The sequence below is a fragment of the Clarias gariepinus genome, chromosome 28 (assembly GCF_024256425.1).
Source record: "Clarias gariepinus isolate MV-2021 ecotype Netherlands chromosome 28, CGAR_prim_01v2, whole genome shotgun sequence".
Taxonomy (NCBI): domain Eukaryota; kingdom Metazoa; phylum Chordata; class Actinopteri; order Siluriformes; family Clariidae; genus Clarias; species Clarias gariepinus.
Genome location: NC_071127.1, coordinates 19,533,956 through 19,561,592, shown reverse-complemented (window position 1 = coordinate 19,561,592; position 27,637 = coordinate 19,533,956). Strand labels below are relative to the sequence as shown.

Below are 27,637 nucleotides of genomic sequence, written 5' to 3'. Positions count from 1 at the left end.
TTTGAACATTTTTAAAGTTTTTATGCAGGCTTATTTTATTTAACTGCATATGATGTATAGGCTACTGTGATCTTAGTTGTATTACTTTGGCATTTTTTTACCTGCATTATTGTTTTTTCTTTGATAATATTAAGAATTTTATGGGTTGTATTTTCATACAGATACTGATGCACGTGATAATGCACGTCCCCTTTTTACATTAGAGTAACAAACTGTCATAGTTCTTTCACAGTACATACCTGGGGATTTCTCCACAGATGAAGGTCCTTCAACCTCAATGCACGATCTAATCAATGTAATTCAATTCAATTCAATTTTATTTGTATAGCGCTTTTAGCAATTTTCATTGCCACAAAGCAGCTTTACACAATCAAAAGAATTATTTATTCATACAAATTCACATTTCATACAAACTTAAATAATTATTTTGACTGTGTAAAGCTGCTTTGCGGCAATGAAAATTGCTAAAAGCGCTATACAAATAAAATTGAATTTAATTTAATTTAAGTTTGTATGAAATGTGAATTTGTATGAATCAAAATGGTCAGTTTATCCCTGGTGAGCAAGCCGAGGGCAACAGTGGCAAGGAAAAACTCCCTGAGATGGTAATGGGAAAACACCTTGAGAGGAACCAGACTCAACAGGGAACCCATCCTCATTTGGGTGAAACAGAAAGCAGTAAATGATCCGCATTTATACAGTGTGTAGGGTGGCAGGCAGTTCAGCTATAATAGCTAATGTTAATTGATGTTAATATGGAGTCCAGGTAGTTATTGAAGACCCAGGTAGACTTGTAAGAAGTTCCAGTCCTGAACTATCGAACTGTCAAGTCCCCAGAGAAACAGTTGCCAACACCAGTCAAGGCCAGAACCATTTTCTAGGTAGAGAGAATCATCCCCAGACACCAGACGCATCCCAGAGAGACACACGAGGCATCCATGTGACGAGATCTTCAACCAGAAGCGGGGCACCAGGATGGGTCAGACAGGTCCGGAGGGCAGAGGGAGTCTGGATCACTGGCAGCTCGGGAACGACATGTGTAGCTCGACAGAGAGAGAGAAAGAGTGAAAGAGGGAGACAGGAGAGAGGAAAGAGAAAGAGGGGGGGGGAGAGAAGAGAGATGGCAGGAGAGGAGAGATGGCAGTTAGGTATGGTCACAGTCACACAATGTATAATGTGAATGTATATTAACTGTAGAGTGCAAGCAGAGACTCCGGCAGGACTAACTATGACAGCATAACTAAAAGGGAGAGCCAGAAGGAAACACAAACATGAGGGCTTCCTGAGATGTAAAGCAAACAATCACCTCACCGTCAGCAAACCTGAGTGATCAATGAGAGTGAGGAAGACAGCATCCAAACATACCAGTTCACCTAATACTCTACGTCCATGAGTCCCCCAGATCTGCTCCTTTACCTATGGCAAATCTATTTATAAAAATGCTTGGCTAAATAAATAGGTTTTTAGCCTGGACTTAAACACTGAGACTGTGTCTGAGTCCCGAACACTATTTGGAAGACTATTCCATAATTTGGGGCTTTGTAAGAAAAAGCTCTGCCCCCAGCTGTATTTTTCATAATACGCGGTACTGACAAGCAGCCTGCATCCTTTGATCGAAGTAGGTGTGGCGGATCGTAAGACACTAGCAGTTGGCTCAGGTACTGCGGCGCGAGACCATTTAATGCTTTATATGTCAAGAGTAGTATTTTAAAATCAATGCGAAGCCAATGCAGAGCCAATGCAGTGAAGATAAGATAAGGGGCGATGTGCTCATATCTTCTGGTTCTAGTGAGGACTCTCGCTTATTAATTCATCTAGCTGAACAACCAGACAGTAAGGCATTACAATAGTCCAACCTAGAGGTGATAAAAGCATGAACTAGTTTTTCTGCATTGTTTAGCGACAATAAATTTTTTATCCTGGCAATATTTCTGAGGTGAAAGAATGCTATCCTGGTAATATTATCTACATGAGCTTCAAATGAAAGGCTGGAATCAATAATCACACCAAGGTCTTTCACTGTTGCATTTGATGGAACAGAAAGGCCATCTAAAGTTACGGTGTAATCTAAAATTTTACTTTTAGCTGTATGCGGTCCTATGACTAGAACTTCTGTCTTATCTGGATTAAGCAGAAGGAAGTTAATTAGCATCCAATTTCTTATGTCCTGCACACATTGCTCAATTTTAGTAAGCTGTTTTTTCTCATCAGGTTTTGCTGAGACATATAACTGTGTATCGTCAGTATAACAATGAAAACTAATACCATGCTTACGGATTATGTTACCCAGAGGAAGCATGTAAAGGGAAAAAAGCAGTAGACCTAAAACTGAACCCTGCGGAACGCCAAACCCCACTAGAGAACATGCAGAATAATGACCATTTAAGTCTACATACTGATAACGATGGGTCAGATAGGATCTGAGCCAGGAGAGGGCTGTACCCTTAATTCCTACTACATTTTCTAATCTGTGAAGAAGAATAGCATGATCAACGGTGTCAAAAGCTGCACTGAGGTCGAGTAATACAAGCATAGTTACACAACCCTGATCAGAGGCCAATAGGATGTCATTTACTACTTTAACGAGTGCTGTCTCTGTACTGTGATAAGGCCTAAATCCTGACTGATACAGTTCATGTATGCCATTTCTATGTAGATATGAGCATAGCTGCTCCGCTACTATCTTTTCCAGAATCTTAGAGATAAAGGGGAGGTTTGATATTGGCCTGTAACTGGACAGCTGACAGGGGTCGAGGTCAGGTTTCTTAATTATTTGTTTTATAACTGCTAATTTAAAAGATTTTGGAACATAACCAATGCTGAGTAAAGAATTAATTATTCTCAACAGGGGTTCTGTTATTGCTGGTACTATCTGTTTAAGAAAATGTGTCGGTACAGGATCTAATATACAGGTTGATGAATTTGCACAAGAGATGAGTGAAATTAGTTCATTCTCTTCAAGGGCAGTAAAGTATTCTAGGTTCTGATCTGACATGGCTAGATTACCATCTGCATCAATTATATTGTTCGGTTTCAAAACCTCAATTTTATGCCTAATATTTACTATTTTATTATTAAAAAAACATGCACCATTAAAATTTAGGGATTTAGCTCTACTTAATTTTATATCGTTTTGAGAAAGTTCATTAGTTCGTTTATTCTGTTTGAAGCTTCTGAACCTCTCGGATGGAGCAGGAGCAGTGATTTAGTTCTGAACTCGCTTCTGTAAAATTATCGCTAAATATCCCTTTTTTCAGCTACAACAAGCACAGTGATGAGTCCACGTCCGCTAAATTCGACAGACTGAAGACAAATTACTGTTGTCTGACAGACCCCTACGTAAAGCCTACAGTAAACGCCTAAGTAAATGAATATAGTCAAAGTTACCTCGTGTTTTCTACTATAAGATTATCATAAACCAAATCTAAGATAAGCGTTACATTTTTAAGTTCTTGTCCTGTTGACAGGAATCCACTATAGTACAAGCCTATCTGAAACAGTGATTCTGTTAGTTTGCGCTCACACGAGTGTCATTAGCGATGTTTATTGCTTTTTTTAGATAAAACAGAGAGACGTTGATTTATGACCGCTGTTTACGGAAGTGTAGTCCAGTGCGGGAGATGCATTGTGGGTAATGCAGTCCAGTGTGTGTGAACGCGAATGTCAGATTTAAGTTAAAATATTGAGCCTGAGTTTTGTTCTTCAGTAGTTTTTTAGTTGGATTTAAGTGCAGGATCCACCCGAAAGTTTGTAATATAACCTGACAATGCAAAAAAATAAAAGAACAGGCATCGACGAGTTTGTCCATCTCATCATTACACAAGCATGGATTAACGAGCTGTTACGCTGTCGCGAGCAACATAAAAAAAAGCGGAGAAGCTTTACTAATTTAGTACAGAACAACAGTCTTTCCGTTAATGTGTGTATGAGTGTGTTTAAATGAAAGAAGAAAGTTTAATGTGTAAGATGGGGAAAGGGAGACACGAGGGGCTGAAAGCAAGAGTCTCCACTTACTCTAGCCTCACACACACACACACGTACACAGTGCCTGCATGCACAAAGGGAAACGCTTATCTGCCTGGATTTATTTTGAACTTTTTTGAAAGGTAACGTGCAGGTTAATTTGTTTTACTTTTACTTAATATTTTGTATTAATTATTTTTATGTATTAATTTTTTTGGGCTGTAGAATGAATAATTTAAGTTTCCATTATTTCTTATTGGAAAATTAAATTTGGTTTACGAGTGTTTTGGAATACGAGCCCACTTCCGGAACAAATTATGCTCGTATTTCTGTCAACAGGACAGGACAAGAATGTAAAAATGTAATTCTTAGCTTAGATTTTATATTCAGTTTGTTAGTATATTATCATGTGCAGACATTTATTCGAGGGGGCGCTGCATATTTATACATTTGGAATCTGCATCTATATTTTCTGTTACATGTATGGACTTAGTTTCAGCTGAAACTCATGATCAATGGTGTTAGGGTACTTATGTAGTGATAATTAGTTTCAGTCAAATCACTAATACTAACAATACATTGAATACAGACATAACATCAACGCCAACTTTATTGCTGTTGTAATAGGAAATTGTTTCAGGCAGTTTCTTTTTCGCCATTATTTGTTGAAACTGCCTGATGCATTGTGCTCAGAACGCATACATTTTTCTTTCGTTTTGCCTGGTAAATCGTAAGACTCCACAATACGAATTTCAATGGTGTCTGATAACCGCTGACTAACCACCCTACTGTCGTCTTTCCATAGATAGGGCTTTAGAAGGGAACCCCCACTCCCACGCTTAGCACTCTGTTCACATGCAAGATTTCGTTCATCAACTTACACTTCTAGCAGACCTCATTGTCCTGTTGTAGAGATTGAAGCTTATTGAACATGGTAATTTTTAAACGCCTTTACTGTATGTAAATAAATAAACAAATGAATAAATAAAAAGTTTAAATGGAGAAACAAAATTCCTTAACGACCATAATTGTAACATATATGTACATATCAGAAATAAAAATACTTATGTTTTAATTTAATCCAATGAACACAAAAATATGACAAAATGGTCATCTCTAAGCTTTTATTTTTTATTGATCTTATGATTTGTTTTCTATTTGTGGGATTAGATTTCAGTCTGTTCACGCTGTAAGGCAGGGGTCGGGAACCTATGGCTCACGAGCCAGATGTGGCTCTTTTGATGGCTGCATCTGGCTCACAGACAAATCTTTAATAAAAAAAATAAAATAACGTTAAAAATATAAAACATTCTCATGTATTTCAATCCATTCATTTCCTGCTCATGTTCATGGTCGCGGGTGGATGCAGCCAATCACAGCCCTCCTCCGGGACAACACCAAATTTTTATTGGATAATCGTAATGTACACGGGTCATTCTGAGGTCAATTAAGAAGTCAGCTAGCTAACTGCAGAAACCCTTTTATCAAAGAATATGGCTAAAAGATAAAAAGATGAGGACTATCGTACTCTTCAGCAGGAATGGACAGAGGAATTCGCCTTTGTGGAGAGAGCAGGTTCTGCAGTGTGTCTAATTTGCAATGATAAAATTGCATCGATGAAACGGTCAAATATAAAGCGGCACTTTGACACGCGCCGTACTACATTTGCATCAAAATATCCTGCGGGGGACAGCAGGAAGAAAGCATGTCAAGAGCTACTGTGCAGAGTGCAAGCAGCAACTCCATGTGTGGACCCAACAAGGTGACTGGAATTCGGCTAGCTTTGCTGGTGCTTTAGCAATTGTGAGAAACGGAAAGCCATTCACAGATGGGGAGTATGCCAAAACATTCATGCTTTATGTTGCCAATGAACTTTTTGACTACTTTTCGGATAAAGACAAGATAATCAAACGAATAAAAGACATGCCTCTGTCGGCAAGAACTGTTCATGATCGTACCATCATGATGGCAAATCAAATTGAGGCAACACAAGTGAAGGACATTAATGCAGCACCATTCTTTTCTCTCGCTTTGGATGAGTCAACAGATGTAAGCCATTTATCCCAGTTTAGCATGGTTGCAAGGTATGCTGTCGGTGACACACTACGTGAGGAAAGTCTTGCTGTTTTGCCTATGAAAGGGACAACAAGAGGGGAGGATTTATTCAAGTCTTTCACTGAGTTTGCTAAAGATAAAAATCTACCAATGGATAAACTTATTTCGGTGTGTACTGATGGTGCTCAGTGCATGGTGGGGAAAAACTGAGGATTCGTAGCGCTTCTTCGTGAAAATGAAAAGAGACCCATCCTAAGTTTTCACTGCATCCTACATCAGGCGCTTTGTGCTCAGATGTCTTTGTGGTTGTCAAGAGGGAAGGTGCTCAGCCGTTTCGCGGCTTGTCTGAGTGAAATCCGGACTTTTCTTGAAATGAAAAATGTTGAGCATCCTGAGTTAGCTAACACTGAGTGGCTCCTGAAGTTCTACTATCTCGTGGACATGACTGAACATCTGAACCAGCTTAATGTTAAAATGCAAGGTGTTGGAAATACAGTCTTATCCCTTCAACAAGCAGTGTTTGCATTTGAAAACAAGCTAGAACTCTTCATCGCTGACATTGAAACAGGTTGTTTACTACACTTTGCAAAATTGGGGGAGTTTAAAGATGCATGCACAGCAAGTGACCCTGCTTAACATCTTCAGCAGCTAGCGGGCTTCACATCTAATCTCCTGCAGTCATTCAAAGCTCGCTTTGGAGAATTTTGCAAGCGCACTCGTCTTTTTAAGTTCATCACCCATCCACACGAGTGTGCCGTGGACAGCGCCGACCTGAGTTACATCCCCGGTTTTTCCGTCAGAGATTTTGAGCCGAAGGCCTCAGACATGTGGGTGAATAAGTTTAAGTCACTGAATGAAGACTTGGAAAGACTTGGACGACAGCAAGCAGAGTTGGCAAGCAAACACAAGTGGGGAGTATCACCACGTATCAACCAGACTACAAAGCCATCCGCAAAACCATGCAGCACCAGAAATCGCATTAATGGTAAGAAGTACTTTATTCATCATTGGTTAGCAACAGCATAACAGTGTTATTGTAAACGCACACATTCACTTGTATTTAGTTATAAACATATTGTATGGCTCTCACGAAATTAAATTTTCAAATATGTGGCATTCATGGCTCTCTAAGCCAAAAAGGTTCCCGACAAAGGTGTACATATGTAAATTTAACTAAGGTAAAGGAAGCATGTCTTGAAACATAATGCAATAATGCAGATCAAACATAATACACCTGTCCATAAATAAAAAGGAAAATTTAGGCCTTTATGCAAACTATATTTCTTTTAAATACACAGATTAAAACGAAAGAATATACAAAGAAAGAATGGTGATGTGGACAAATAGGAATAAGGAGGAAGGAAATTAGGAGACACCAGTGTTCATTATTTTACAAAAATCTGAAGATATTCAGTAAATGTATGAATTATACTCAAAGTGTCAAATCCAACTATGAAGCCTGATTTAATTGGAACCTAACATTTTAACAAATCTAACATTTTATTTTTTATTTATTTTATGTTTTGCTGGCGGAATACATTTTAGGCAGAGACGTCAGCTCAGTCTTGTTATTTTGTTTGAAAACCCCCAATACAGCCAATTCCCCCATCAGCGAAACCGGTTTGATGACTTCCCACCTATCGTGAATGAAAGCATTACAGTAATGGGGGACTGCGGGTGCTCGGCTCAGAGCGCGCTGTCGCGTTTTATTCAGCGAGTAGAATGTCTGCAGTTTTATTGATAAATCTGCTCATATCTGCGCGCACGTTTATCAGCCTTTTGATCAACGGCACTCAACTGCACAGAGTAGCGAACTGTAGCGCTGTAGGGAACTAGTGAACAACGGATGTTCACTTTAGCGAAAAAGGAAATGAAAATTTGTCATTACATATCGCTGGAGCGTGAAAAAAATTTAACTTGAAAATTATTTATATTGTAGCATTTTTCACCGCTAAGAATGAACTTGGAGAGACGAGTGAGCTTCCTTGCTGCCCAATGCAAATGGCTGGGAGTAATTTAATCAGCAATGGCACGAAACAGCATAAACGACACATTCAACATTAATAAAGATACACTTCTAACTCACACACACACACCCTGGCCGAAGCCACTAACCCAAACACCTTTCCTCGACAGGGTGAACACCTAACAACCCCTCCCGCAAAGCATGATGGTTACTAGTGCAAAACCCCGCCCACGCCACAATATATTTATTATAATCATTATCGACGACATCATAAATAGGACACAATAATTTACATTTCAACATAATTTAGAAACCCTCAGCATTACTGTTCTTGGTCACTGGCTGGGAATCGAACCCGGGTCTTCCACATGGCAGGCGAAACACATAGTTCCTAGTGGCCACACATCACTTCCACATTTCCAAATAGGCGCGTGGTCCGGTGCCTAGCAGCAACACCGAACGAAACGAGGCATAATCATAGTGTTTGCTTCGGTTATGACATACCATAGTTTATTATCTGCTGTGGTAGATCTGATTTATTCAAACACAACAATAAAGCTTTATATATTTAGATCACACTGTGATTTTAAATGGCCTTTCTGTTCCATCAAGTGCAACAGTAAAAGACCTCGGTGTGATTATAGATTCAAGCCTTTCATTTGAAGCACATGTAGATAATATAACCAGGATAGCATTCTTTCACCTCAGAAATATTGCCAAGATAAGAAACATATTGTCACCAAATGATGCAGAAAAACTAGTTTATGCTTTTATCACGTCTAGGTTGGATTATTGTAACGCCTTACTGTCTGGTTGTTCAACTACAGTAGGTGCTTAAACAAGCTTCAATTAGTCCAGAATGCAGCAGTGAGAGTCCTCACTAGAACCAGAAGATATGAGCTCATCACCCCTATCTTATCTTCACTGCATTGGCTCCCTGTGAAATTTCGCATTGTTTTTAAAATGCTACTCTTGACGCATAAAGCATTAAATGGTCTCGCGCCGCAGTATCTGAATGAACTGCTAGTGTTTTACAACCCGCCACGCCTACTTCGATCAAAGGATGCAGGCTGCTTGTCAGTACCGCGTATTATTAAAACTACAGCAGGGGGCAGAGCTTTTTCTTACAAAGCCCCAAAGTTATGGAATAGTCTTCCAAATAGTGTTCGGGACTCAGACACAGTTTCAGTGTTTAAGTCCAGGCTAAAAACCTATTTATTTAGCCAAGCATTTTTATAAATAGATTTGCCTTAGGTAAAGGAGCAGATCTGGGGGACTCATGGACGTAGAGTATTAGGTGAACTGGTATGCTGTCTTCCCCACTCTCATTGATCACTCAGGTTTGTTGACAGTAAGGTGATTGGTTGCCTTACATCTCTGGAAGCCCTCAAGTACTGTTCCTTCTGGCTCTCCCTTTTTAGTTATGCTGTCATAGTTAGTCCTGCCGGAGTCTCTGCTTGCACTCTGCACTAAATATACATTCACTTTTTACATTGTTCGACTGTGACCATACCTACCTGGTATTTCTCCATCTCTTTTGCTCTCTCCTTTTCTGCTCTCTACGTTCATAGCAGTTAATGCAAGAGCTATTAAACGTTCTGGAAATGGTGCGTTCCTAAATAATTGTTCTTCCATCATTCGCTACGTGCCTCGTGATATTCTGAGTAAGTGCTGGTTGGACATAGGTGCTTGTGAGGGAACCATCTGGTAATTATATGGAATAAAAAAATTGGCATGTGTGTGTACAGGGTTGGTGCTTGGTGACTGTGTTCCTCGTCTCCTTCTTCTCAGATTATTGTGTGCTCTATTATCCCCCATTACTCTATTTGTCTCTGGATTATCTCTCCAGAGCTCATATAATATACTAATGTGTTTTGCTATGTCTCCGGATTATCTCTCCAGAGCTCATGCAGCCTCTGCCCTCGTGCGCAAATACTTCTATCCAACTCTGCCAGATCCCACTTAAGAGATGTTCCAGGAGTGGTATAGCTGTATTTGTCACCACAGACAGAAAATTATTCTACTTATGTTACTTATGTTACTTATTTTACTAACATTACTCTTATTTCTATTCATGTATGTGCTAATACACTATATGTATATTGTATATTTGTATGTATGGAAGTATATGCAACTAATAAGACATTAAATTTATTACATATATTTTTATAGCACTATATGAGTGTACCAATTTAACCAATAACCATCTTCTGCTACCACATATTCAGAAATTCTATTTTTATCCGGTTCTTTCTTCACTTGCCACACGTTTCACAATTCAAGACATTATACCAATCGCAACATCATAAAATCACAGAATTACAACCACAAATCAAACCTATCTATTCTAATTTTCTAATCATGCATTCCCACCAGCCACCTGATCAGGACTTTTCCACCTGTCACCTTAGCCCTGCTAAAGGAATTTTCCAGTCCCTAGAGCAGCGGTTATACAGGAATTTTCCGCTGGAATTTTTCCACTCGCCCGTTCAGCCCTATCTATCATGCCAATCTTTATACCTGGACATACTATGGTATCATGATGATAGCGGTATCCACGAGATTTCCTTTCACACCGTAGTTGTATACTACATATTACCACGGTACCTAGGTATATTGCAGTACACGGTTACTTGTTCCATGCCAACGCATGCACGCACCTACACAATCACACACCCTACCTACCAGTATTTCTATCCACTTTTCCAATCAACACTATTTGTTAATTGAAGGCAACCCTACTTGTAAAATTACACATTTACACAATACAAATAACAACAAGCTCAGCTCAGCAAGCACAAAAGCACAAAGCACATCAATCAACATCAATTTATAAGCGCATACTTTTTTGCTATTTCTTCAAATTGCATTAAGCATTACATTATTACACATTACATTACTCAATTTCCACATAATTTGGTTCCCGGGGCCAGCCAGCCGTCCCCCAAGAATCACCCAACCCCCACAGACAGCAGAAAACTATAGCAGAATTTGAATAACAGGTTTCTGCTTACCTTGTTCCTATTGCCGCGGCAGTTCCGCTGACTGCGTAGGGTCGCCGACCCCCAAGGGGCTGCAACGACCAGCCGGGGTATCCTATGCCGACAACGCCAATATGTCGTGGCAAATTTGTTGTGTACTATGCCAAATTTCCAAAACAAAATCAATAACTACTCAAGCACTGAAATAGCAAAAGAGTTTATTGCAGCCAAAAGTAAATGGACAGCACTGGGCCAGCCAAAAGACAAACAGACAAACTGCGAAGCTGTCTATCTCTCACCTCCTCTAACTTCCCTATTTTACATGGTTTATATACCTTCATTTAACACTTACATCATTGTTTGCTCCTCCTTAAGTCAAGAAATCACTTAATATTTATTAGATGTAAGCCAATTTTGCCTAGGTTAGGTTGATGTAGCGTCTCCCAATTGCGTAATCTCCCTTTTTTTCCTTTTTTTTTTTTTCATCTCATATTTATTTAAGTCTGGGCCTACGAAGTCTTATGCTTTCCCTTTTTTGGAGAAAATTTGGTTTGTTCCTTTTTCTTGACCAGACCATTGACCACCGCTGGTGACTTGAGGTTTTGTTGAAGCCGCAATTAATTTTTCTGAAATTTCCTCATCAAGATGTGTAAGTATTCTATTTTCATAATTATATTTATTTTTTTATTATTCTCATCACAGTATATTTTGTCTTATTTGTTTTTAACTGTCCATTATATATTTTAGAGACTTTAGCTATTCTAGAGACATTTATAGAAATTATTTGTCTATTAGTACTTTAACATATGTTCTGGTTATTCATTTAGATTATGCTTATAACTAATTAATTTAACAGATTATTTTAATGATTTTTTCCCTTATATTTTAACTAAGATAAGCATTGAGGTATATTTAATCAGCTTAAATCTGATTAAAGTATTGAAATGACTTTAATCAGATTAATTCAATCAATTGATCATGTTTGTTAGTTAGTATTTAATTTTTGTTTACTTACTATTCCCATATTACATGGGAATATAAGGTTAGTTTAAACATTCACATTATTCTGATCATTGCATGATTATTTGCCAGTTTTGAACTTACACTACTCAAAATCAAGATTACGTGATTACATGTATACATATATATAAATTATTATATTACAATATTAGTTCAATTTGGTTACTGGTTGGTAAAGTAATAATAAATTTTTTAGTTGTGCATGTTGCAGTATGCTTTGTTTTGTTATATTGTTTTTTAATATGTGCAAAGTGCATTTGTTCAAATTTTCATTTAATATATATTTTTCATATATATATATTTTTTTATTATTTATTTTTCTAGTTCGCAGGCAGCGCTCTTCTCGTACATCTTCTCGTCTAAGATTCCTTCTGGAATCTTACCCAAATCGTCACAATTTGCGTCTGATTCGAGCTCTGATGGGCGAGGATGATGATACAGCTGCCTGCACTTTCTGAATTTTCCATTCCAATAAAGTTGCACAACTTCTTGCACTCTGTGTGTACGGGTTGTTCTTGGGTCACACTTTGCACATTTTCTTTAATTTACATTACCCAACCATCGTTAATCATCTTAAGCGTAAACGTAGTAAATATTATTAGTATTATTATTAAAGATTACAGGTTATTATTTTTTCTGATGTTAGTTTTCTTATCTTATTGCTCCTGCCTTCTGCCTGCATGTTTTTCTCACTTCCTCAATTTGTCGTGCAGGCTGCGAGGATTAAGGCCTCTTGAACTAAGGCCTTCTGGGTATTTGGTACCTTCCATTCAACTTCAATTATAGTTCAATAATTTTTTTCCACACCTCTCTCTCTCTCTCCTTTTTCCTCTACCTATCTCTCTGTCGAGCTATACATGTCGCTCCTGAGCTGCCAGTGATCCAGACCCCCTCTGCCCGTTGGACCTCTCTAACTCATCCTGGAGTCCTGCTTCTGGTTGGAGATCTCATCACATGGATGCCCCCGTGTGGTCTGCCTGGAATGCGTGTGGTGACTGGGGTTGGTTCCACTTTTCCATGAAGGTGGTCCTGTCCTCGACTGATGCAGACAGCTGTTCTCTGAGGACCTGTGACTTCAGTCGCTCAATAGTTCAGGACTGAAATTTCTTACAGTCTACCTGAGCCTCCAGGAACAAACTGGACTTTAATCTTACACATCTCCTCTTATACTGAACTTCCAGTCTCGCATATAATTATGCACATCAATCCCTGCTATCTGTTTTCACCCAGATGAGGATGGGTTCTCTGTTAAGTCTGGTTCCTCTCAAGGTTTCTTCCTATTACCATCTCAGGGAGTTTTTCCTTGCCACTGTCGTCGTCGTCCTAGGCATGCTCATCAGGGACAATCATATAATTTTGATTCATACACATTCACATTTCATACAAACTTAATTATTTTGATTGTGTAAAGCTGCTTTGTGATGATGTAAATCGTTAAAAGCGCTATACAAATAAAATTGAATATCCTCAGGAAGGATCATTACATTGTTTTAGCGATAATTTCACGGAAGCGAGTTCAGAACTAATCTAAAGCACTGTCACACTAAGAAAATATCCAAGAAGTTCAGAAGCTTCAAATAGAATGAACGAACCCATTTTTTTTACGTTATAAAATCAAGTAGAGACTTAGTGACGCCCCTTAAAGACTCTGTAGTAGGTTTTCTCAGTTAAATATGGAAGAAAAGAAATACCGCTGATCAACGCGGGAGCTAAACTATTTGCTTTGAGTGAAAGCGCCATCTAGCGATCCTTGTGTGTCAGCAACAGCTTCCCATTCAAAACAATGACAAACAAATGACTGCGTTATAAGTAAGTCACAGTGGCGCGGCGCTTCTAGTGTTAAAGTCCAGTTTGTGGACAGGTCAGGTAATTTACATACAGTGCACTGTGAAGAAAAAAAAAAAAAACGCACACATATTCTAAGGAGTATAAACACATATTTAATGATGATCATAGAATAGATAGAACTCAAACTAAAGCCCCTTTTCTTGACTGTTACATACATTGTGTAAGCACATAGCTAACTACTCAGAAGCTCTCAGCTATGATAACCACTACATTATACAGCAGGATACATTATATGGCACCCAGGAACTCCAATAAACTGCATTACAACAAATCTGTAACATTAACCCATAAGAAAATCGCTCTTTGAGGGACAACGTGGGTGGCTCTTAAAAGAGCCGTTGTGTTGATGAAAGCGGCGGTGACGCGCTTTACTTGGAGCTGGTGTACTTAGTCACGGCCTTGGTGCCCTCGGACACGGCGTGCTTGGCCAACTCTCCGGGCAGCAACAGGCGCACGGCGGTCTGGATCTCCCGGGAAGTGATGGTGGAGCGTTTGTTGTAGTGAGCCAGACGAGAGGACTCACCGGCAATGCGCTCGAAAATATCGTTGACGAACGAATTCATGATTCCCATCGCCTTGGACGAAATACCGGTGTCGGGATGAACCTGTTTTAGGACTTTGTACACGTAGATAGCGTAGCTTTCCTTCCTGGACTTTCTGCGCTTCTTACCTCCTTTACCGGCGGTCTTAGTCACGGCTTTCTTCGAGCCCTTCTTGGGGGCGGTCTTGGCTGGCTCAGGCATGGTGCTGCTACTTCTCGATGAGACTGAGAGTAAAACAACCAGCTCCGCCTCGAGGGCACTCTATGTACAGACTACATTGTAATTAAGCACAAGCCAGAAACGGATTTTGATTGGTCTATATTAAAAAACTCTGCACGTGAGGGACCGCCTACCACACCACTCTTTTCCTGCTACTCCTCCCCCCTCAGCTTTGCTTTGTGAGCCTTCCCGCCGTTTTTTAGAGTCGCAGGTTAATTTATTTTTACTATAATAATTTCATCCAAAAATTAAGTAGATCGCGCGTTCAACCACCAGAAAAGATCAGATAAACATAATTTGTATATAAACGTTATCTTTTAAAAGAGTCTACATTTATAAGTAGAGTGTGTACCACAAACTTAAAATACTTTGCTCATTTGTCTTTTGGTGTTTTAAATGCATTCGAAGGCTTTTAAAAACGGTTTTCTAATCATTCCTACAAGCTGAAGACTCCAACACATCGTCTGCTGACTAACAACAATCGTAGACCGATTTACCTTAAATGTTTAACTGCTAAAACATCTAATTCTGATCCAGACCGCCTCGTACAGACGTTTTATTTAAATATCATGCAGCTTTTATACAGTGTTTACTACACTGTCAGTAGTTCACTTTTACAAACACAAAGAAATAAAAACTCTTCTGCTGGAGATGTGGGTGGCTCTTAAAAGAGCCGTTGCGTTATTAGCTGTTGGAGCGTTTAACCGCCGAAGCCGTACAGGGTGCGTCCCTGGCGTTTTAGAGCGTACACCACATCCATGGCGGTGACGGTCTTTCTCTTAGCATGCTCGGTGTAGGTGACAGCATCGCGGATGACGTTCTCTAGAAATACCTTAAGTACACCGCGAGTCTCCTCGTAGATCAGACCAGAAATACGCTTTACTCCACCACGGCGCGCCAGACGGCGAATAGCGGGCTTGGTGATTCCCTGGATGTTGTCGCGGAGAACTTTACGGTGACGCTTTGCGCCACCCTTCCCGAGTCCTTTCCCGCCTTTGCCTCTTCCAGACATCGTATTGGTTAGGTGCGATTCAACGACTGAATGAAATCCAGAGTGCAGCTATCACGGATTTATTCGCCTCCAGAGGACCTACTTGAGACCAGGCAAGGGGGCGGGACTAATACTACCCGTCGAGTAATACATTATTTTTAATACGTTTTCTCCGGTAATGATGGTGCAAGCAGAAGTAAATCCCCCCCCCCCCTAAAAATATATAAAATGAGCGATTATATTTTATACCAAATAAATCATACATCATTAATGTAAGGGTAAACACTGCCATAGACCAAAGAAACAAAACAGTAATAATAATAATAATAATAATAATAATAACATTAAAAACAAGCCTCATCACAGCAGAATTATTATCCAACTGTCCACATAACACAAAATTTAGCATTTGACTAAATACAACTTAAATAACTTACTGATAACTTTACTCTCAAGAGTTTTAAGGTCCAAAAGCAAGGACTCGAGAATCAAATCAAAGCTGTATCTCTTAATATCTAAAGAATGAAACAAAGACACTAAATGAATCTTAAGTACTGACAAATTAAATTGTGGGGATAAATTTCGTGAAACACAATATATACATCCTACTTTGTGAATTCCATGTTTTGAGCCAAGGGGATTGGCTGTTTCAAATTCGTCATAATAAAGCTGAATTTGTAAAGAATCTGAGCATCGAGAGAACAGTGGGTGAGTTTTACAATCCATCTCTGAAGTCTTTGTATAAATTTGGAATCGATGCAATGCCTGCTTTGGTCATATTACAAATCTCTGGGTTTCTAAACATAAATTTTAAACTCTCTAAAACAGGAATGTATATAAATGTATCATTTACAGGCACCATAAGTAGCCATTCCTTTGTCCCATCTACTATCATACCTAACACCTAAAACTATTTCAACGGGTTCAACAATTCCCCATTTTTCAATAAAGTATCTATTTCTTTTAGTCCCTGTATTGAAAGAAGTAAATGGGTTTTTAAAATCATTTAAACAGTGTTCTATTTCTGACTTTAAAGTATCGTTCACAGGAAAAGCAGAGAGAACTCTGTGCTGAATCTCAGAGTGTATCTCGGTTACCAATTCCTCTAAATCACAAACAAGTGATGATACTACATTAGTGGAAGCACCACTTCCTTGTAGTTTTGCAACAATATCTGCACACATGTTTTTTACATGACCTGGTGAAAAACTAGACCTACTGTTCTCCAGATTTTCAGTATCTAATACAGACTCATCAACTTCATACAGTACATGGTGTTCATACATAAGTACATGGTGTCTCAGTCGGATAAAAGGCATGCTTAATGTGAAATTAGTGACTAACTAGATGCATATAATGCTTTGCATTTAAAACAAGGTGGCATTTTTAGCTGCTTTACAAAGACGATCAGCAGCATCAGCAGCACTGATTTTGGCAGCTCTCTTGCCTCCCGGTTGAGCTGGAAGGAGATGAATGAGCAAAAGCAGAGTTGCCAAGTCACTATTCCATTCTGACACTAACAAAGATGAATTAATGAATTAGCCTTAACCCATCATATAAATTTGTTGCTACATAAGTGTTACGTTTTTCTAAAGTTACGTAGTAGGAGAGGCGAGTTGCTCGGTCTGTCCGCTGTGCTTCGGTAAGCTTCCCTGATGCCAGGAGAGACAGTCAAACACACACACACACGTTGTCTGTCAGAAAGGTCCCTGTTTATTAACAGCAAAAGATGGGGTTTATATATGTTTGAACAAAAGCCTGTGCCATAGACATATGTTACTACAAAGAACATGAACCATTGTGAATGTCCTGGTGAGATCCTGAAGAATCAAAGAAGAGGAAGATAGAGAGGTGTCCGTCCAGAGACAGATCACAAGATGTTGGCTCGAGTTAGGGGGAGAGGGGGAAGGAGAGAGAGGGGGAGAGAGAGAGAGGGGGAGAGAGACATGAAGAGAGAATGGGAAGGTGAGCGTAGGAGCGTTCACACCTTAAAGGGCAGATGCAAGAGGAGACAGGAGGATAGCAACAGGAAAGATTTAACGCGTTAATATCAGATCTATGAGGAAGAGAGCAAGAGAGTTGAAATAACTGCTTTAGATATAAAATAATTCTAACAATAAGTCTAAAAAATACTATAATCTTATCACATATAATAAGGTAATAGTATAAGGAAATACATCTTACTGCAATGGTCTTTATCGATTGTCTGTTTTTTTGCTGATGAGATAAGGGGAACGCACAGCAGGAGTTAAAGTCAAGCCCATGGCTTCTTCAATGATTCCTGGTTTAAATACAGTTTCCCACTTTTCCAGCAATTTATTAGCCGTTTCAGGATTGAAGAGAAGTGTGAAGTCTTGGTTAACCTTTAAAATACCAAAAACATGCATATCAGGATCTTTGGTTCATTTCGCATTATTATTTTTGCATTATGCCAATCACTGAATAAACCTACCAGTCCTTTGTTGTCTAAAAAACAGGGAAATGTTTTCAGAATATCCATGGTTTTATCTGGGTCATGAACAAGTCTGTTATATCTGAGTCATGTTAAAGATTCGTTCAAAAAGAACGAAACGTTCATGAACGACCCATCACTAATGTGTTTCAATACCCCTCAGTAATAGTCAGGTAACATAACAACCTTTTATTTATTTAAATAATTCTCTTGAGGTTCATTTAATCATTATTGAAAACGAGAAGTATGCTGTTAAAGTAAAAGCTTATGAGGTCACAGAAAAAAATATTTGAAAACATTCCTTTAATGGACAAGGAAGCGAAACAAAGTAACCAAGAGGTAAGGGGGAAAATGGATGAGAAATAATTGTTTTGAGGGTAATATGGCTGATTAAAGACACAGCTCAAAACCGACTTGTTAACATAAGAGATAGTAACAGAAAGCAAACATGAGAGGAAGGTTAAGAAAATCAACATATGGCTCCGGGGGTATGTACAGTACACGGTGACCGTGGTAAAATATAGCAAGGGTTTATTATGAATTTCTCTGTGTGCAACATTAATGATAAGTACTTCAAATGAGTTAAATCTTTGCTTTGTTTTCTGAGTAACGCGTTCTGCAGTTACATTATCTGCTAGGAAAACTCTGGTGCAAATGACCATTCTTCCCATGTTTGATTATGGTGATGTTACTTATAGATCAGCATCCAAAGGCCTGCTTCAAAAGCCTGATGTTCTCTACCACTCTTCCATCCGGTTAATAACAAACACTCCTTACAAAACTCATCACTGTACCCTGTATTCTTCTCTCAACTGGTCTTCATTGTATACCCGCCGCAAAATCCATTGGTATATGGTCATTTACAAAACTCTCCTCGGTTTGTCCCCTCCCTACTTACAAGAATTGTTACACTCTTTTTCTTCTGGGTATAACACTCGATCTGCTAACCTGATTCTGCTGACAGTTCCTAAGGCTTTTTCTGTATTTGGCCTGTCGTCTTTTCAAAACGCTGCTGCTAGAGATTCGAATGACCTGCAAAAAACATTAAAACTGAACAATCTCACTCCTAAGTCTGTTTCCAATCTCGGATTTCAGCTCACTTTAAAGACGTGTGTAGCTGTTATATAGACTAGCTTCTCTTATTCATTGCGTCTCCACTGTTCACATTGCTCGTATATGTCTATGTATGTGTATATGCCTATGTATGTATGTGCATATATATATATATATATATATATACACAGATTTATAGGGGTGCTTGAGCCCCTTTCCTCCAGGATGCCTCAAGTGCACTTTTCTTAGGTTTTTTTTTTGTGTGTGTTTTTTATAAATAGGCTCGAACCCGTTACAGACACCAAATCCCAAGCCCAAACCCCATTTAAATTAAATTAACAAATATTGTAAGTAAACAACAATAGCCCAATTTAGAAATTCTTTTCAAAGTTGCGTTGGGCCGTTGTTATATGCAGAGCGCCGGGAGATTTCCTGAAGCTCAAATCTTAAAAACTACACTTGTACACAATAACAGTAATATTTCAAACATTTTGCAGGCTGCCGTTGACTTTTGTAATAGAGCGTGATTTCCTGCCGTGTACAGTAGATAGTAGAAGTTGATTCCGATTCTAAACTAGTGTTCAACATTCAGAAGAGTTTTGACGATCCTTCATTGGTTTATATTGATTTTTTTTACGAGTTCTGTGATTTCATGCTGTTTGAGGAAGCACAAGTCTTTGAGAAACTACATATAATACAACTTGAAAGCAGTGCCCCGTGCTTTTAGATAAAATTATTTTTTAATGATATCAAAAAGGTTTAGACTTTCAATTAAGTTGATGAGATTTATTCAGTATTTATGATAACAAACGCCATTGTCATACTTAAATAGTTAATTAGCATGCTTAGACACACATACTGTCAAACAACATGGCATTCAGAAGGGCACAGACAAATTAATAATGTGGTTTAATTACTTTAGTATACTTTAGCATACTTTTAGCATACATACTTGTTTTAAAAAATCAAAAAGTCACCTGCAGTACTCTGAAGATCACATACAAAACTTTACCACAGCCACACTTAGCCAACCCTAAGTTCACAACTAACTCGAGAATTCCTGAATAACTTGCAAATATTTATAATAAATGTATTGTATAATAAATGTTATGATAAAATTTGTTTTTAACTGTTATCATTATGCATATAAAGATTTGTACAAACCCAACTCCATAATTTAGGAATAAAGAAACATGCAAACTTTTCTGAAACAATGAAGTGGCTCTGAAAAGAGCCTTTGTGAAGATTAGACGGAGTTGTGGTTTAAGCGCGCTCTCCACGAATACGGCGGGCCAGCTGAATGTCCTTGGGCATAATTGTCACTCTCTTGGCGTGAATAGCGCAAAGGTTGGTGTCCTCGAACAAACCGACCAGATAAGCCTCGCTCGCCTCCTGCAGGGCCATAACAGCCGAGCTCTGAAAACGCAAATCGGTTTTGAAGTCCTGGGCGATTTCTCTCACCAGGCGCTGGAACGGCAGCTTACGGATGAGCAGCTCGGTAGACTTCTGGTAACGGCGAATCTCCCTCAGAGCCACAGTGCCGGGCCTATAACGATGAGGCTTCTTAACACCGCCGGTAGCCGGCGCGCTCTTACGGGCAGCTTTAGTGGCGAGCTGCTTCCTAGGCGCCTTACCGCCGGTGGATTTACGCGCGGTCTGCTTGGTTCTTGCCATCGCTTATAAGTTGTCCGTATTTCTTCAAAAGTAAAACACAATGAGTGGCGCGCAGGAACGCGCCTATTTACAGCCTAAGGCTCTGCTGCGCTGATTGGGCGCCTTAGGAGCGCAGCCTGTCATTGGTTCCAAAGCGTTACGTCACCCCGTAACGTAATGAGGCTTCACTTTTATTGGCTCCTCTTCTCCCACCAACTTGGTTTGAAACTCTATGCAAAACCTAGCGAGATGCTTGCTTTTTAAAACAAAATATATCAAATTTTATTTACAAGGGTATATATTGCTTCGTACATATACATCTAAAAATTATGACATTTATGATGCAACGGTAAAACATGGTAGCAAATGTCATGCACATTTTTTTTTTTTACCAGTTTAACTTTTTATTCTTATTCTAAAAGCCCCAAGGGGGTTTAGTCGTTTTAGTTCCCAAATGATTTACAGTATTTAATCTTTACATGTTTTCATTTCCGATCTTATATTCTTAATCATAATCTTGCTTAATTATATAGAACATTCACGTATTTAACTAAAACAATTTAATTAACTGAATTGATACTGTGGAAATACTGATGCTAGTGGTTACACACATTACACAGAAAAGATCTCCAACAAACAATTCTAATTTTTCAGGTAACCTCTTATTGCAAAATAATTATAATTCCTATTCATTCACGTGTTACAACATTGTTTATGAACTGATCAGAGAAAAAAAAAAAAAAAAAAAAAAGCACTTTTAAAGGAAAAATGGGTGGCTCTTAAAAGAGCCTTTGGATACTGACAAACGCAGCAGTAGGTAAAATTACTTAGTCTTGGCCGCCTTCTCGGTCTTCTTGGGCAGAAGCACAGCCTGGATATTAGGCAGCACACCACCCTGAGCGATGGTCACTCCGCCGAGCAGTTTGTTCAGCTCCTCATCGTTACGCACGGCGAGCTGCAGGTGCCGAGGAATGATACGGGTCTTCTTGTTGTCGCGAGCAGCGTTACCAGCCAGCTCCAAAATCTCAGCAGTCAGATACTCCAGCACAGCGGCCAAATAGACCGGAGCGCCGGCACCAACACGCTCAGCGTAGTTCCCTTTACGGAGGAGCCTGTGGACACGGCCCACGGGGAACTGAAGTCCAGCTCGGGATGAGCGAGTCTTGGCCTTAGCACGGGCCTTTCCGCCGGTTTTGCCTCTTCCAGACATGATTCACTGCGTCACTGTGTTCAAACAGAAAATGTCAGCAATCATTCTCTAGCGCGCTCTAATATAGTTCAAACTGCTGCATCCTCATTGGCTACAATCGTTGTGACAACCGAGCCAATCACTAACACGCCATTGAATTCCGACTTCTCTCCAATCCCGCCCCCTGTCTCATCAAAAGATAACAGAAATGAGTTTCGGTTTATGAGTTTTGATGCTCTTATTTTACACGCATTATTTAAAAAAAAAACTTTCATACTTCTGGTTTACATATGCATGCATTTCAATATACTTTTTACATGACTAGCCTGAAGTGTATACCTAAAAATTTAAATCATAGGATTTCTTAGACTCTTAATTACATTGTTAGTTTTGATGCTTTCATTTTACACGCATTATTAAAAACCTCGTATACTTCCGGTTTACATGCAAGCATTTCAATATACTCTTACATGACTAGACTGAAGTGTATACTTTAGCAAAATTTTAAAATCATAGGATTCCTTAGAATCTTATAATATTAAATAAAATGGTTATTCTATTCATGTAGTTTGACAAAAAAAATAGATTATTGCCCATTAAACGACAAAGTGGGTGGCTCTTAAAAGAGCCGTTTAGAAGAAAAATATGAAAGAAATAAACTTAACATGTTTACTTCTTTTTAGGAGCTGCCTTTTTCGCCTTGGGCGCTTTAGGCTTGGCAGCCTTGGATGCTTTGGGCTTGGCAGTCTTGGGTTTCACTGCCTTCGCCTTCTTGGGGCTCTTCGCTGCCTTTTTAGGTGTCGCCGGCTTTTTCGCCTTCTTGGGGCTCTTGGTGGCGACGGGTTTCTTCGCTTTCTTAGGCGACTTCTTGGCGGCGGCAGGTTTCTTGGCCGCTACCTTCTTGGGCTTCTTCGCCGCTGCGGGCTTTTTGGCGGCCGGCTTCTTCGCTTTGGGTGCGGTTTTCTTGGCTTCGGTCTGCTTCTTGTTCAGCTTGAAAGAGCCAGACGCGCCTGTGCCTTTGGTCTGAAACAAGACCTCCTTTTCCACCAGTTTCTTAAGGGCAAGCTTAATGCGGGAGTTGCTCTTCTCCACATCGTATCCACCGGCAGCCAGAGCTTTCTTCAGGGCGGCGAGAGACATGCCATTCCTCTCCTTGTTCGAGGAAACCGCTTTGACGATCAACTCGCCGACGCTAGGGCCGGCCTTCTTTGGCCGCGAAGCTGTTTTCTTCTTGGGCGCTTTGGCCGGCGCGGCGGCGGGCGCGGGAGCCACTTCTGCCATCTCTCCGGAAGCTAATTAGAATACGTGAATATGAGGCTAAGCGCGCTGTAAAACACTGCTATCTCCCTCCCCTCGGTCAGGGGCTGGTCTTAAAACACACATGAGAACGGTGTAGACTCAACCCAGCAGACGCTGAATGACTGCGCATCAGTCACACGGTAGCAAGTGTGTTTTCTCCGGACATTTCTCGGCGAATATCCGAGTCCTGATAGCAAATTTCCAGCGTTAAATCACATGATTAGTGAGAAACGCCTTTTCCCTTTCTTTTAAGGCCCGGCACGGCAAGCTAGACACACGCATTCTCGCGCAGAATCAATAAAAGTGCGCAGCGCGCCGGGAGCTCGAGCCGGCGGACTGCGCATTTCGTATGTATCAGGTGAAAAACCGGACAAAAACAGGTCGCACCGTTGTAAGTACTCTGGTTCGAACTGAAAGCGAACCCTGTCAGTGAGCTTGATATATAAGCATTGTCCGAGCGTTATGTGTAGGATTTAAAACGGAGTTGTTTTTGGCCTGTGTAAAGCACAAACGCACATGTGTTTGCGTTGTTTGTTTGCACCCATCTAAGAAATGTCCCTCCCTATTCCATCCTATGATCACATAGTGGACCTTTAGTTAGCACAGTGATTTAGTATTGCAGTTGACTGTATGCTGTTTATCGCATATTTTGAATTTCCTGTGGACATGGTAAGCTTGACAACAATCACAATATGATGAGATGTTTAGACCCTCACTGATGAGTAAATCTTAAGTTTGTCCATGATTATAAGTGGGCCTGTGCATATGCTAAATCAGTGTTTAAAACACTTATCATTTCTCTTGTAATATTCATTTCTGCGTTATCAATATAACTATTAAAGTCCCCTGTTATAGTAAAAAGTCAAACCCTAGGAAATAATAGATAGCAGCTCTATAAACTCTTCAATAAAGTCTGGGGAGTATTTTGGAGGTCTGTAAATAATGATGAACAGAAAACGTGGAGCACCTTTCAGCAAAATTCCTAGATATTCAAAAGACAAATAGTGACCAAATGACACTTACTTGCATTGATAACCGTCTTTAAATAGAGCAGCTACACCTCTCCTAACAGTTCTGCAGACTCTCATAAAAGTAAAGGTAGGAGGGGCTGTTTCATTAAGGACTGTTGCACTGCAGCTATCTTCATTTAAAACCATAAAATCCAATTTGTTTGTGGTGATCAAATTATTGATTAAAAATTATTTATTTAAGTTTGTCTGGTAAGATAGTTTCTGGTGTTTCAGGTGGCTATAGTAAATTGTCCTGAATTCCCTGGCTGTTTTCCAGAAAATAATCTTGGAGCTGTTATAGTACAGTATGACACAGTCTGTCTGTAATAATCTCTGAGGGCAGGACTGAGCCAGGATGTCCATGAGCCGTAGTTGTTTTGGCTGCGTGGTGTTATCAATGTCCTTGTGGGATTCTTTAAACACATGATGACTCGAAAGCTGTCTGTGGTCACCCAAACTTTGTCCAGGTGTGTATGTGCCATTCAGGTTGAGAAGATTGGCACATTCTGCTGATATTTTCCTTTAGCACCCATGCATCAAGTTTGTTTGGGTGGAGACCATCCAGTTTGAACAGTTACCTATGGTTCAGGTGCCAGTACACTCAGTACACAGAGTGTCGAACACTTCTCCCATACCATCTTAAAGTTAAAAAGATGTACAAAAAATGCCAGGAACCTGCAGGGGGTGGGGAGGTGATAAATAGTATAATAAGTTTTATCTTTGTATTTTTGATAGTCAAGATTTCATATATATATATATATATATATATATATATATATATACTTAGCAAAAAAAGAAACGTCCCTTTTCAGGACTGTGTATTTCAACAATAATGTTGTAAAAATCCAAATAACTTTACAGATCTTCATTGTAAAGGGTTTAAACCATGTTTTCCATGCATTTTCAATTAACCATAATCAATTAATTAACTTGCACCTGTGGAATGGTCGTTAAGACCTTAACAGCTTACAGAAAGTAGGCATTTACGGTCACAGTTCTAAAAACGCAGGACACTAAAGAGACTTGTCTACCGAATGTGAAAAACACCCAAAGAAAGATGCCCAGGGTCCCTGCTCATCTGCATAAACGTGCATTAGGCATGCTGCAGGGAGGCATGAGGACTGCAGATGTGGCTAGGGCAATAAATTGCCATGTCCCCACGTTGAGACGCCTAAGACAGCGCTACAGGGAGACAGGAAGGACAGCTGATCATCCTCGTAGTGGAAGACCACGTGTAACAACACCTGCACAGGATCGGTACATCAGAATATCACACCTGCGTGACAGGTACAGGATGGCCACAACAACTGCCCGAGTCACACCAGGAACACACAATCCCTTTATCAAATTCAAATTCAATTTGTCACATACACAGTCATACACAGTACGATATGCAGTGAAATGCTTAGGCAACTGCTCATGACCTAAAATAGAAGACTAATATGAGAATTAAAATATAGGGTAAATAAAACTAGAAAAGAATAAAATAAAATAAAATATAAAACTAAAGTTAAAAAAAATAAATAAATAACAATAAAAATACACAATATAGAAAATATTTAAAGAATGTATAACAAAATATAAAACAAATATAAAACAATATAAAACAATAAGAGCAGCTGAATGGGTAGGTATATTTATGTAATTTTTGTATGGAATGGTAGTTGTAATGGTAATGTAATGTCCACTGTTTGTGCAATTCACATATTTAAAGTGTCTAGTGCCGTGCAAAAAATGCTTAAAAAGTGATTTATTTAAAGTGACTTGTGACCACCAGGTGTAGTTGTGCAGTGGCCACTAGTGTGAACGAATGTCCAGAATGTCCAGTGTATGTGTGTAAAGACCATATGTGTGTCAGTACTGTGTGGTGGTGTGATTGAGAGACCGTATCGCCTGTGGGAAGAAGCTCCTCCTCAGTCTCTCTGTGTTGGCCTTCAGGGAGCGGAATCGCTTTCCTGACCTCAACAGAGAGAACAGTCCATTGTTGGGATGGCTGAGGTCCTTCACAATCTTCCTGGCCTTGGTCCAGCACCGCCTGCTGTAGATTGAGTGCAGGTCAGGGAGCTCGGTGCGGATGATGCGCTCAGCTGATCGCACCACCCTCTGTAGAGCTCGTCTGTCCTGCATGGTGCTGTTCCCGAACCAGGTTGAGATGTTTCCCGTCAGGATGCTCTCTATGGTGCAGGAGTAAAAGTTCCTGAGCACCTTGGAGGGCAGTCGGAAGTCTCTCAAGCGTCTGAGGTGGTAGAAACGCTGCCGGGCCTTTTTCACCACAGTGTTGATGTGACAGGACCATGACAGGTCCTGCGTGATGTGAACACCGAGGTATTTGAAGCTGTCCACTCTCTCCACTGGGCTCTCGTTGATGACAGGGGTCTGGTAGTTCCTCTCCTGCTTAGTGCTGAAGTCCACTATCAGCTCCTTTGTCGTATTGACGTTTAGAAGGAGGTTGTTCCTCTGGCACCAGTTCTCCAGATTCCTAATCTCCTTCAGGTAGGCCGTCTCGTTGTTTTCATAGATCAGGCCCACCACGACGGTGTCGTCAGCAAACTTAATGATGGTGGTGGAGCTGGTAGTGGCTACACAGTCATATGTGTGCTCAGTGCTCAGACTGTCCGCAATAGGCAGTTTTAATTTTAAAATAAGAGTAATTTTTACACATTAAGTTTACTGAAAGTATATATGTTTGAGCTCAGATAAATAATGGCCAAGACATACAAAGCAAATACAAGTTAAAAACTAACAGCATTCTATGAAAAGAAATGTGTGTGATAGAGCAAGGAAAACACCAAAATGCATTGGGCAGGGGGATCTACAAGACTAGGCTTGCTAACCATAGTACAGTAGTGAAGAAAAATGAAGTCATTTTTCCACTGCATATTAATGGCTCAACTCTACTCACAATTATGTTTTTTCTTCATAGCAAAACCAACTGGAATCCTGCCATTACATGCAGCATCACTATGACTATCAATCTAGTAAGTGGATACCATGAGAAAGACTCTCTGGGTAATGAAAGGATCAGTGAGCTCTTTGATTGCTGCTGTAACAGCTGGCAGATTTTGAGATTCCATCACCAACTCTTCTATTTTGTCACTGACTTCTCCCAAGCCAGCTGTATCGTCATCTTTACATCTACCACAACAAAAAATGAGTTATAAGGTAAAAATCAACTGTTTATGGGTAGTGACTAACAAAAAAATTACTGCATATTACAATTCCAAGACACATCCTACATTACATTTCTTCTTGAAACTGTAATTTTAAAGCATGTACATTTTTGCAGTTTGTTGCACTGCAAAGTGATAATTTGAATGGATACCTCAATCTCTTCCTCTTTGTTCTCCGAAGGCTATTAAAGTCTTGTTCTGGTACAGCAAGAATTTTTCAAGCATT

The 27,637-nt window shown here is 39.7% G+C and overlaps 4 protein-coding genes across 4 annotated transcripts in view; all 4 read right to left on the bottom strand.

The window, feature by feature from the left end:
* Positions 1-27,637, bottom strand: part of LOC128516117 (zinc finger protein 850-like) — a 196,696-nt gene that overhangs the window by 126,644 nt on the left and 42,415 nt on the right. The gene's annotated exons all lie outside the window — the stretch shown is intronic.
* LOC128516169 (histone H2B-like) lies at positions 14,202-14,609 on the bottom strand. Its single transcript, XM_053490475.1, has one exon. It carries the CDS (start codon positions 14,574-14,576, stop codon positions 14,202-14,204), a length of 375 nt encoding a protein of 124 aa, XP_053346450.1. The 5' UTR covers positions 14,577-14,609.
* Positions 21,192-21,953, bottom strand: LOC128516147 (histone H2A). The gene has a single exon (XM_053490454.1). The coding sequence runs from the start codon at positions 21,951-21,953 to the stop codon at positions 21,567-21,569; it is 387 nt and encodes a 128-aa protein (XP_053346429.1). The 3' UTR covers positions 21,192-21,566.
* Positions 21,864-23,213, bottom strand: LOC128516133 (histone H1-like). The gene is made up of 2 exons (XM_053490441.1): positions 22,606-23,213; positions 21,864-21,967 (listed from the first exon to the last, which is right to left on the bottom strand). The coding sequence occupies exons 1-2, from the start codon at positions 23,211-23,213 to the stop codon at positions 21,913-21,915; spliced, it is 663 nt and encodes a 220-aa protein (XP_053346416.1). The 3' UTR covers positions 21,864-21,912.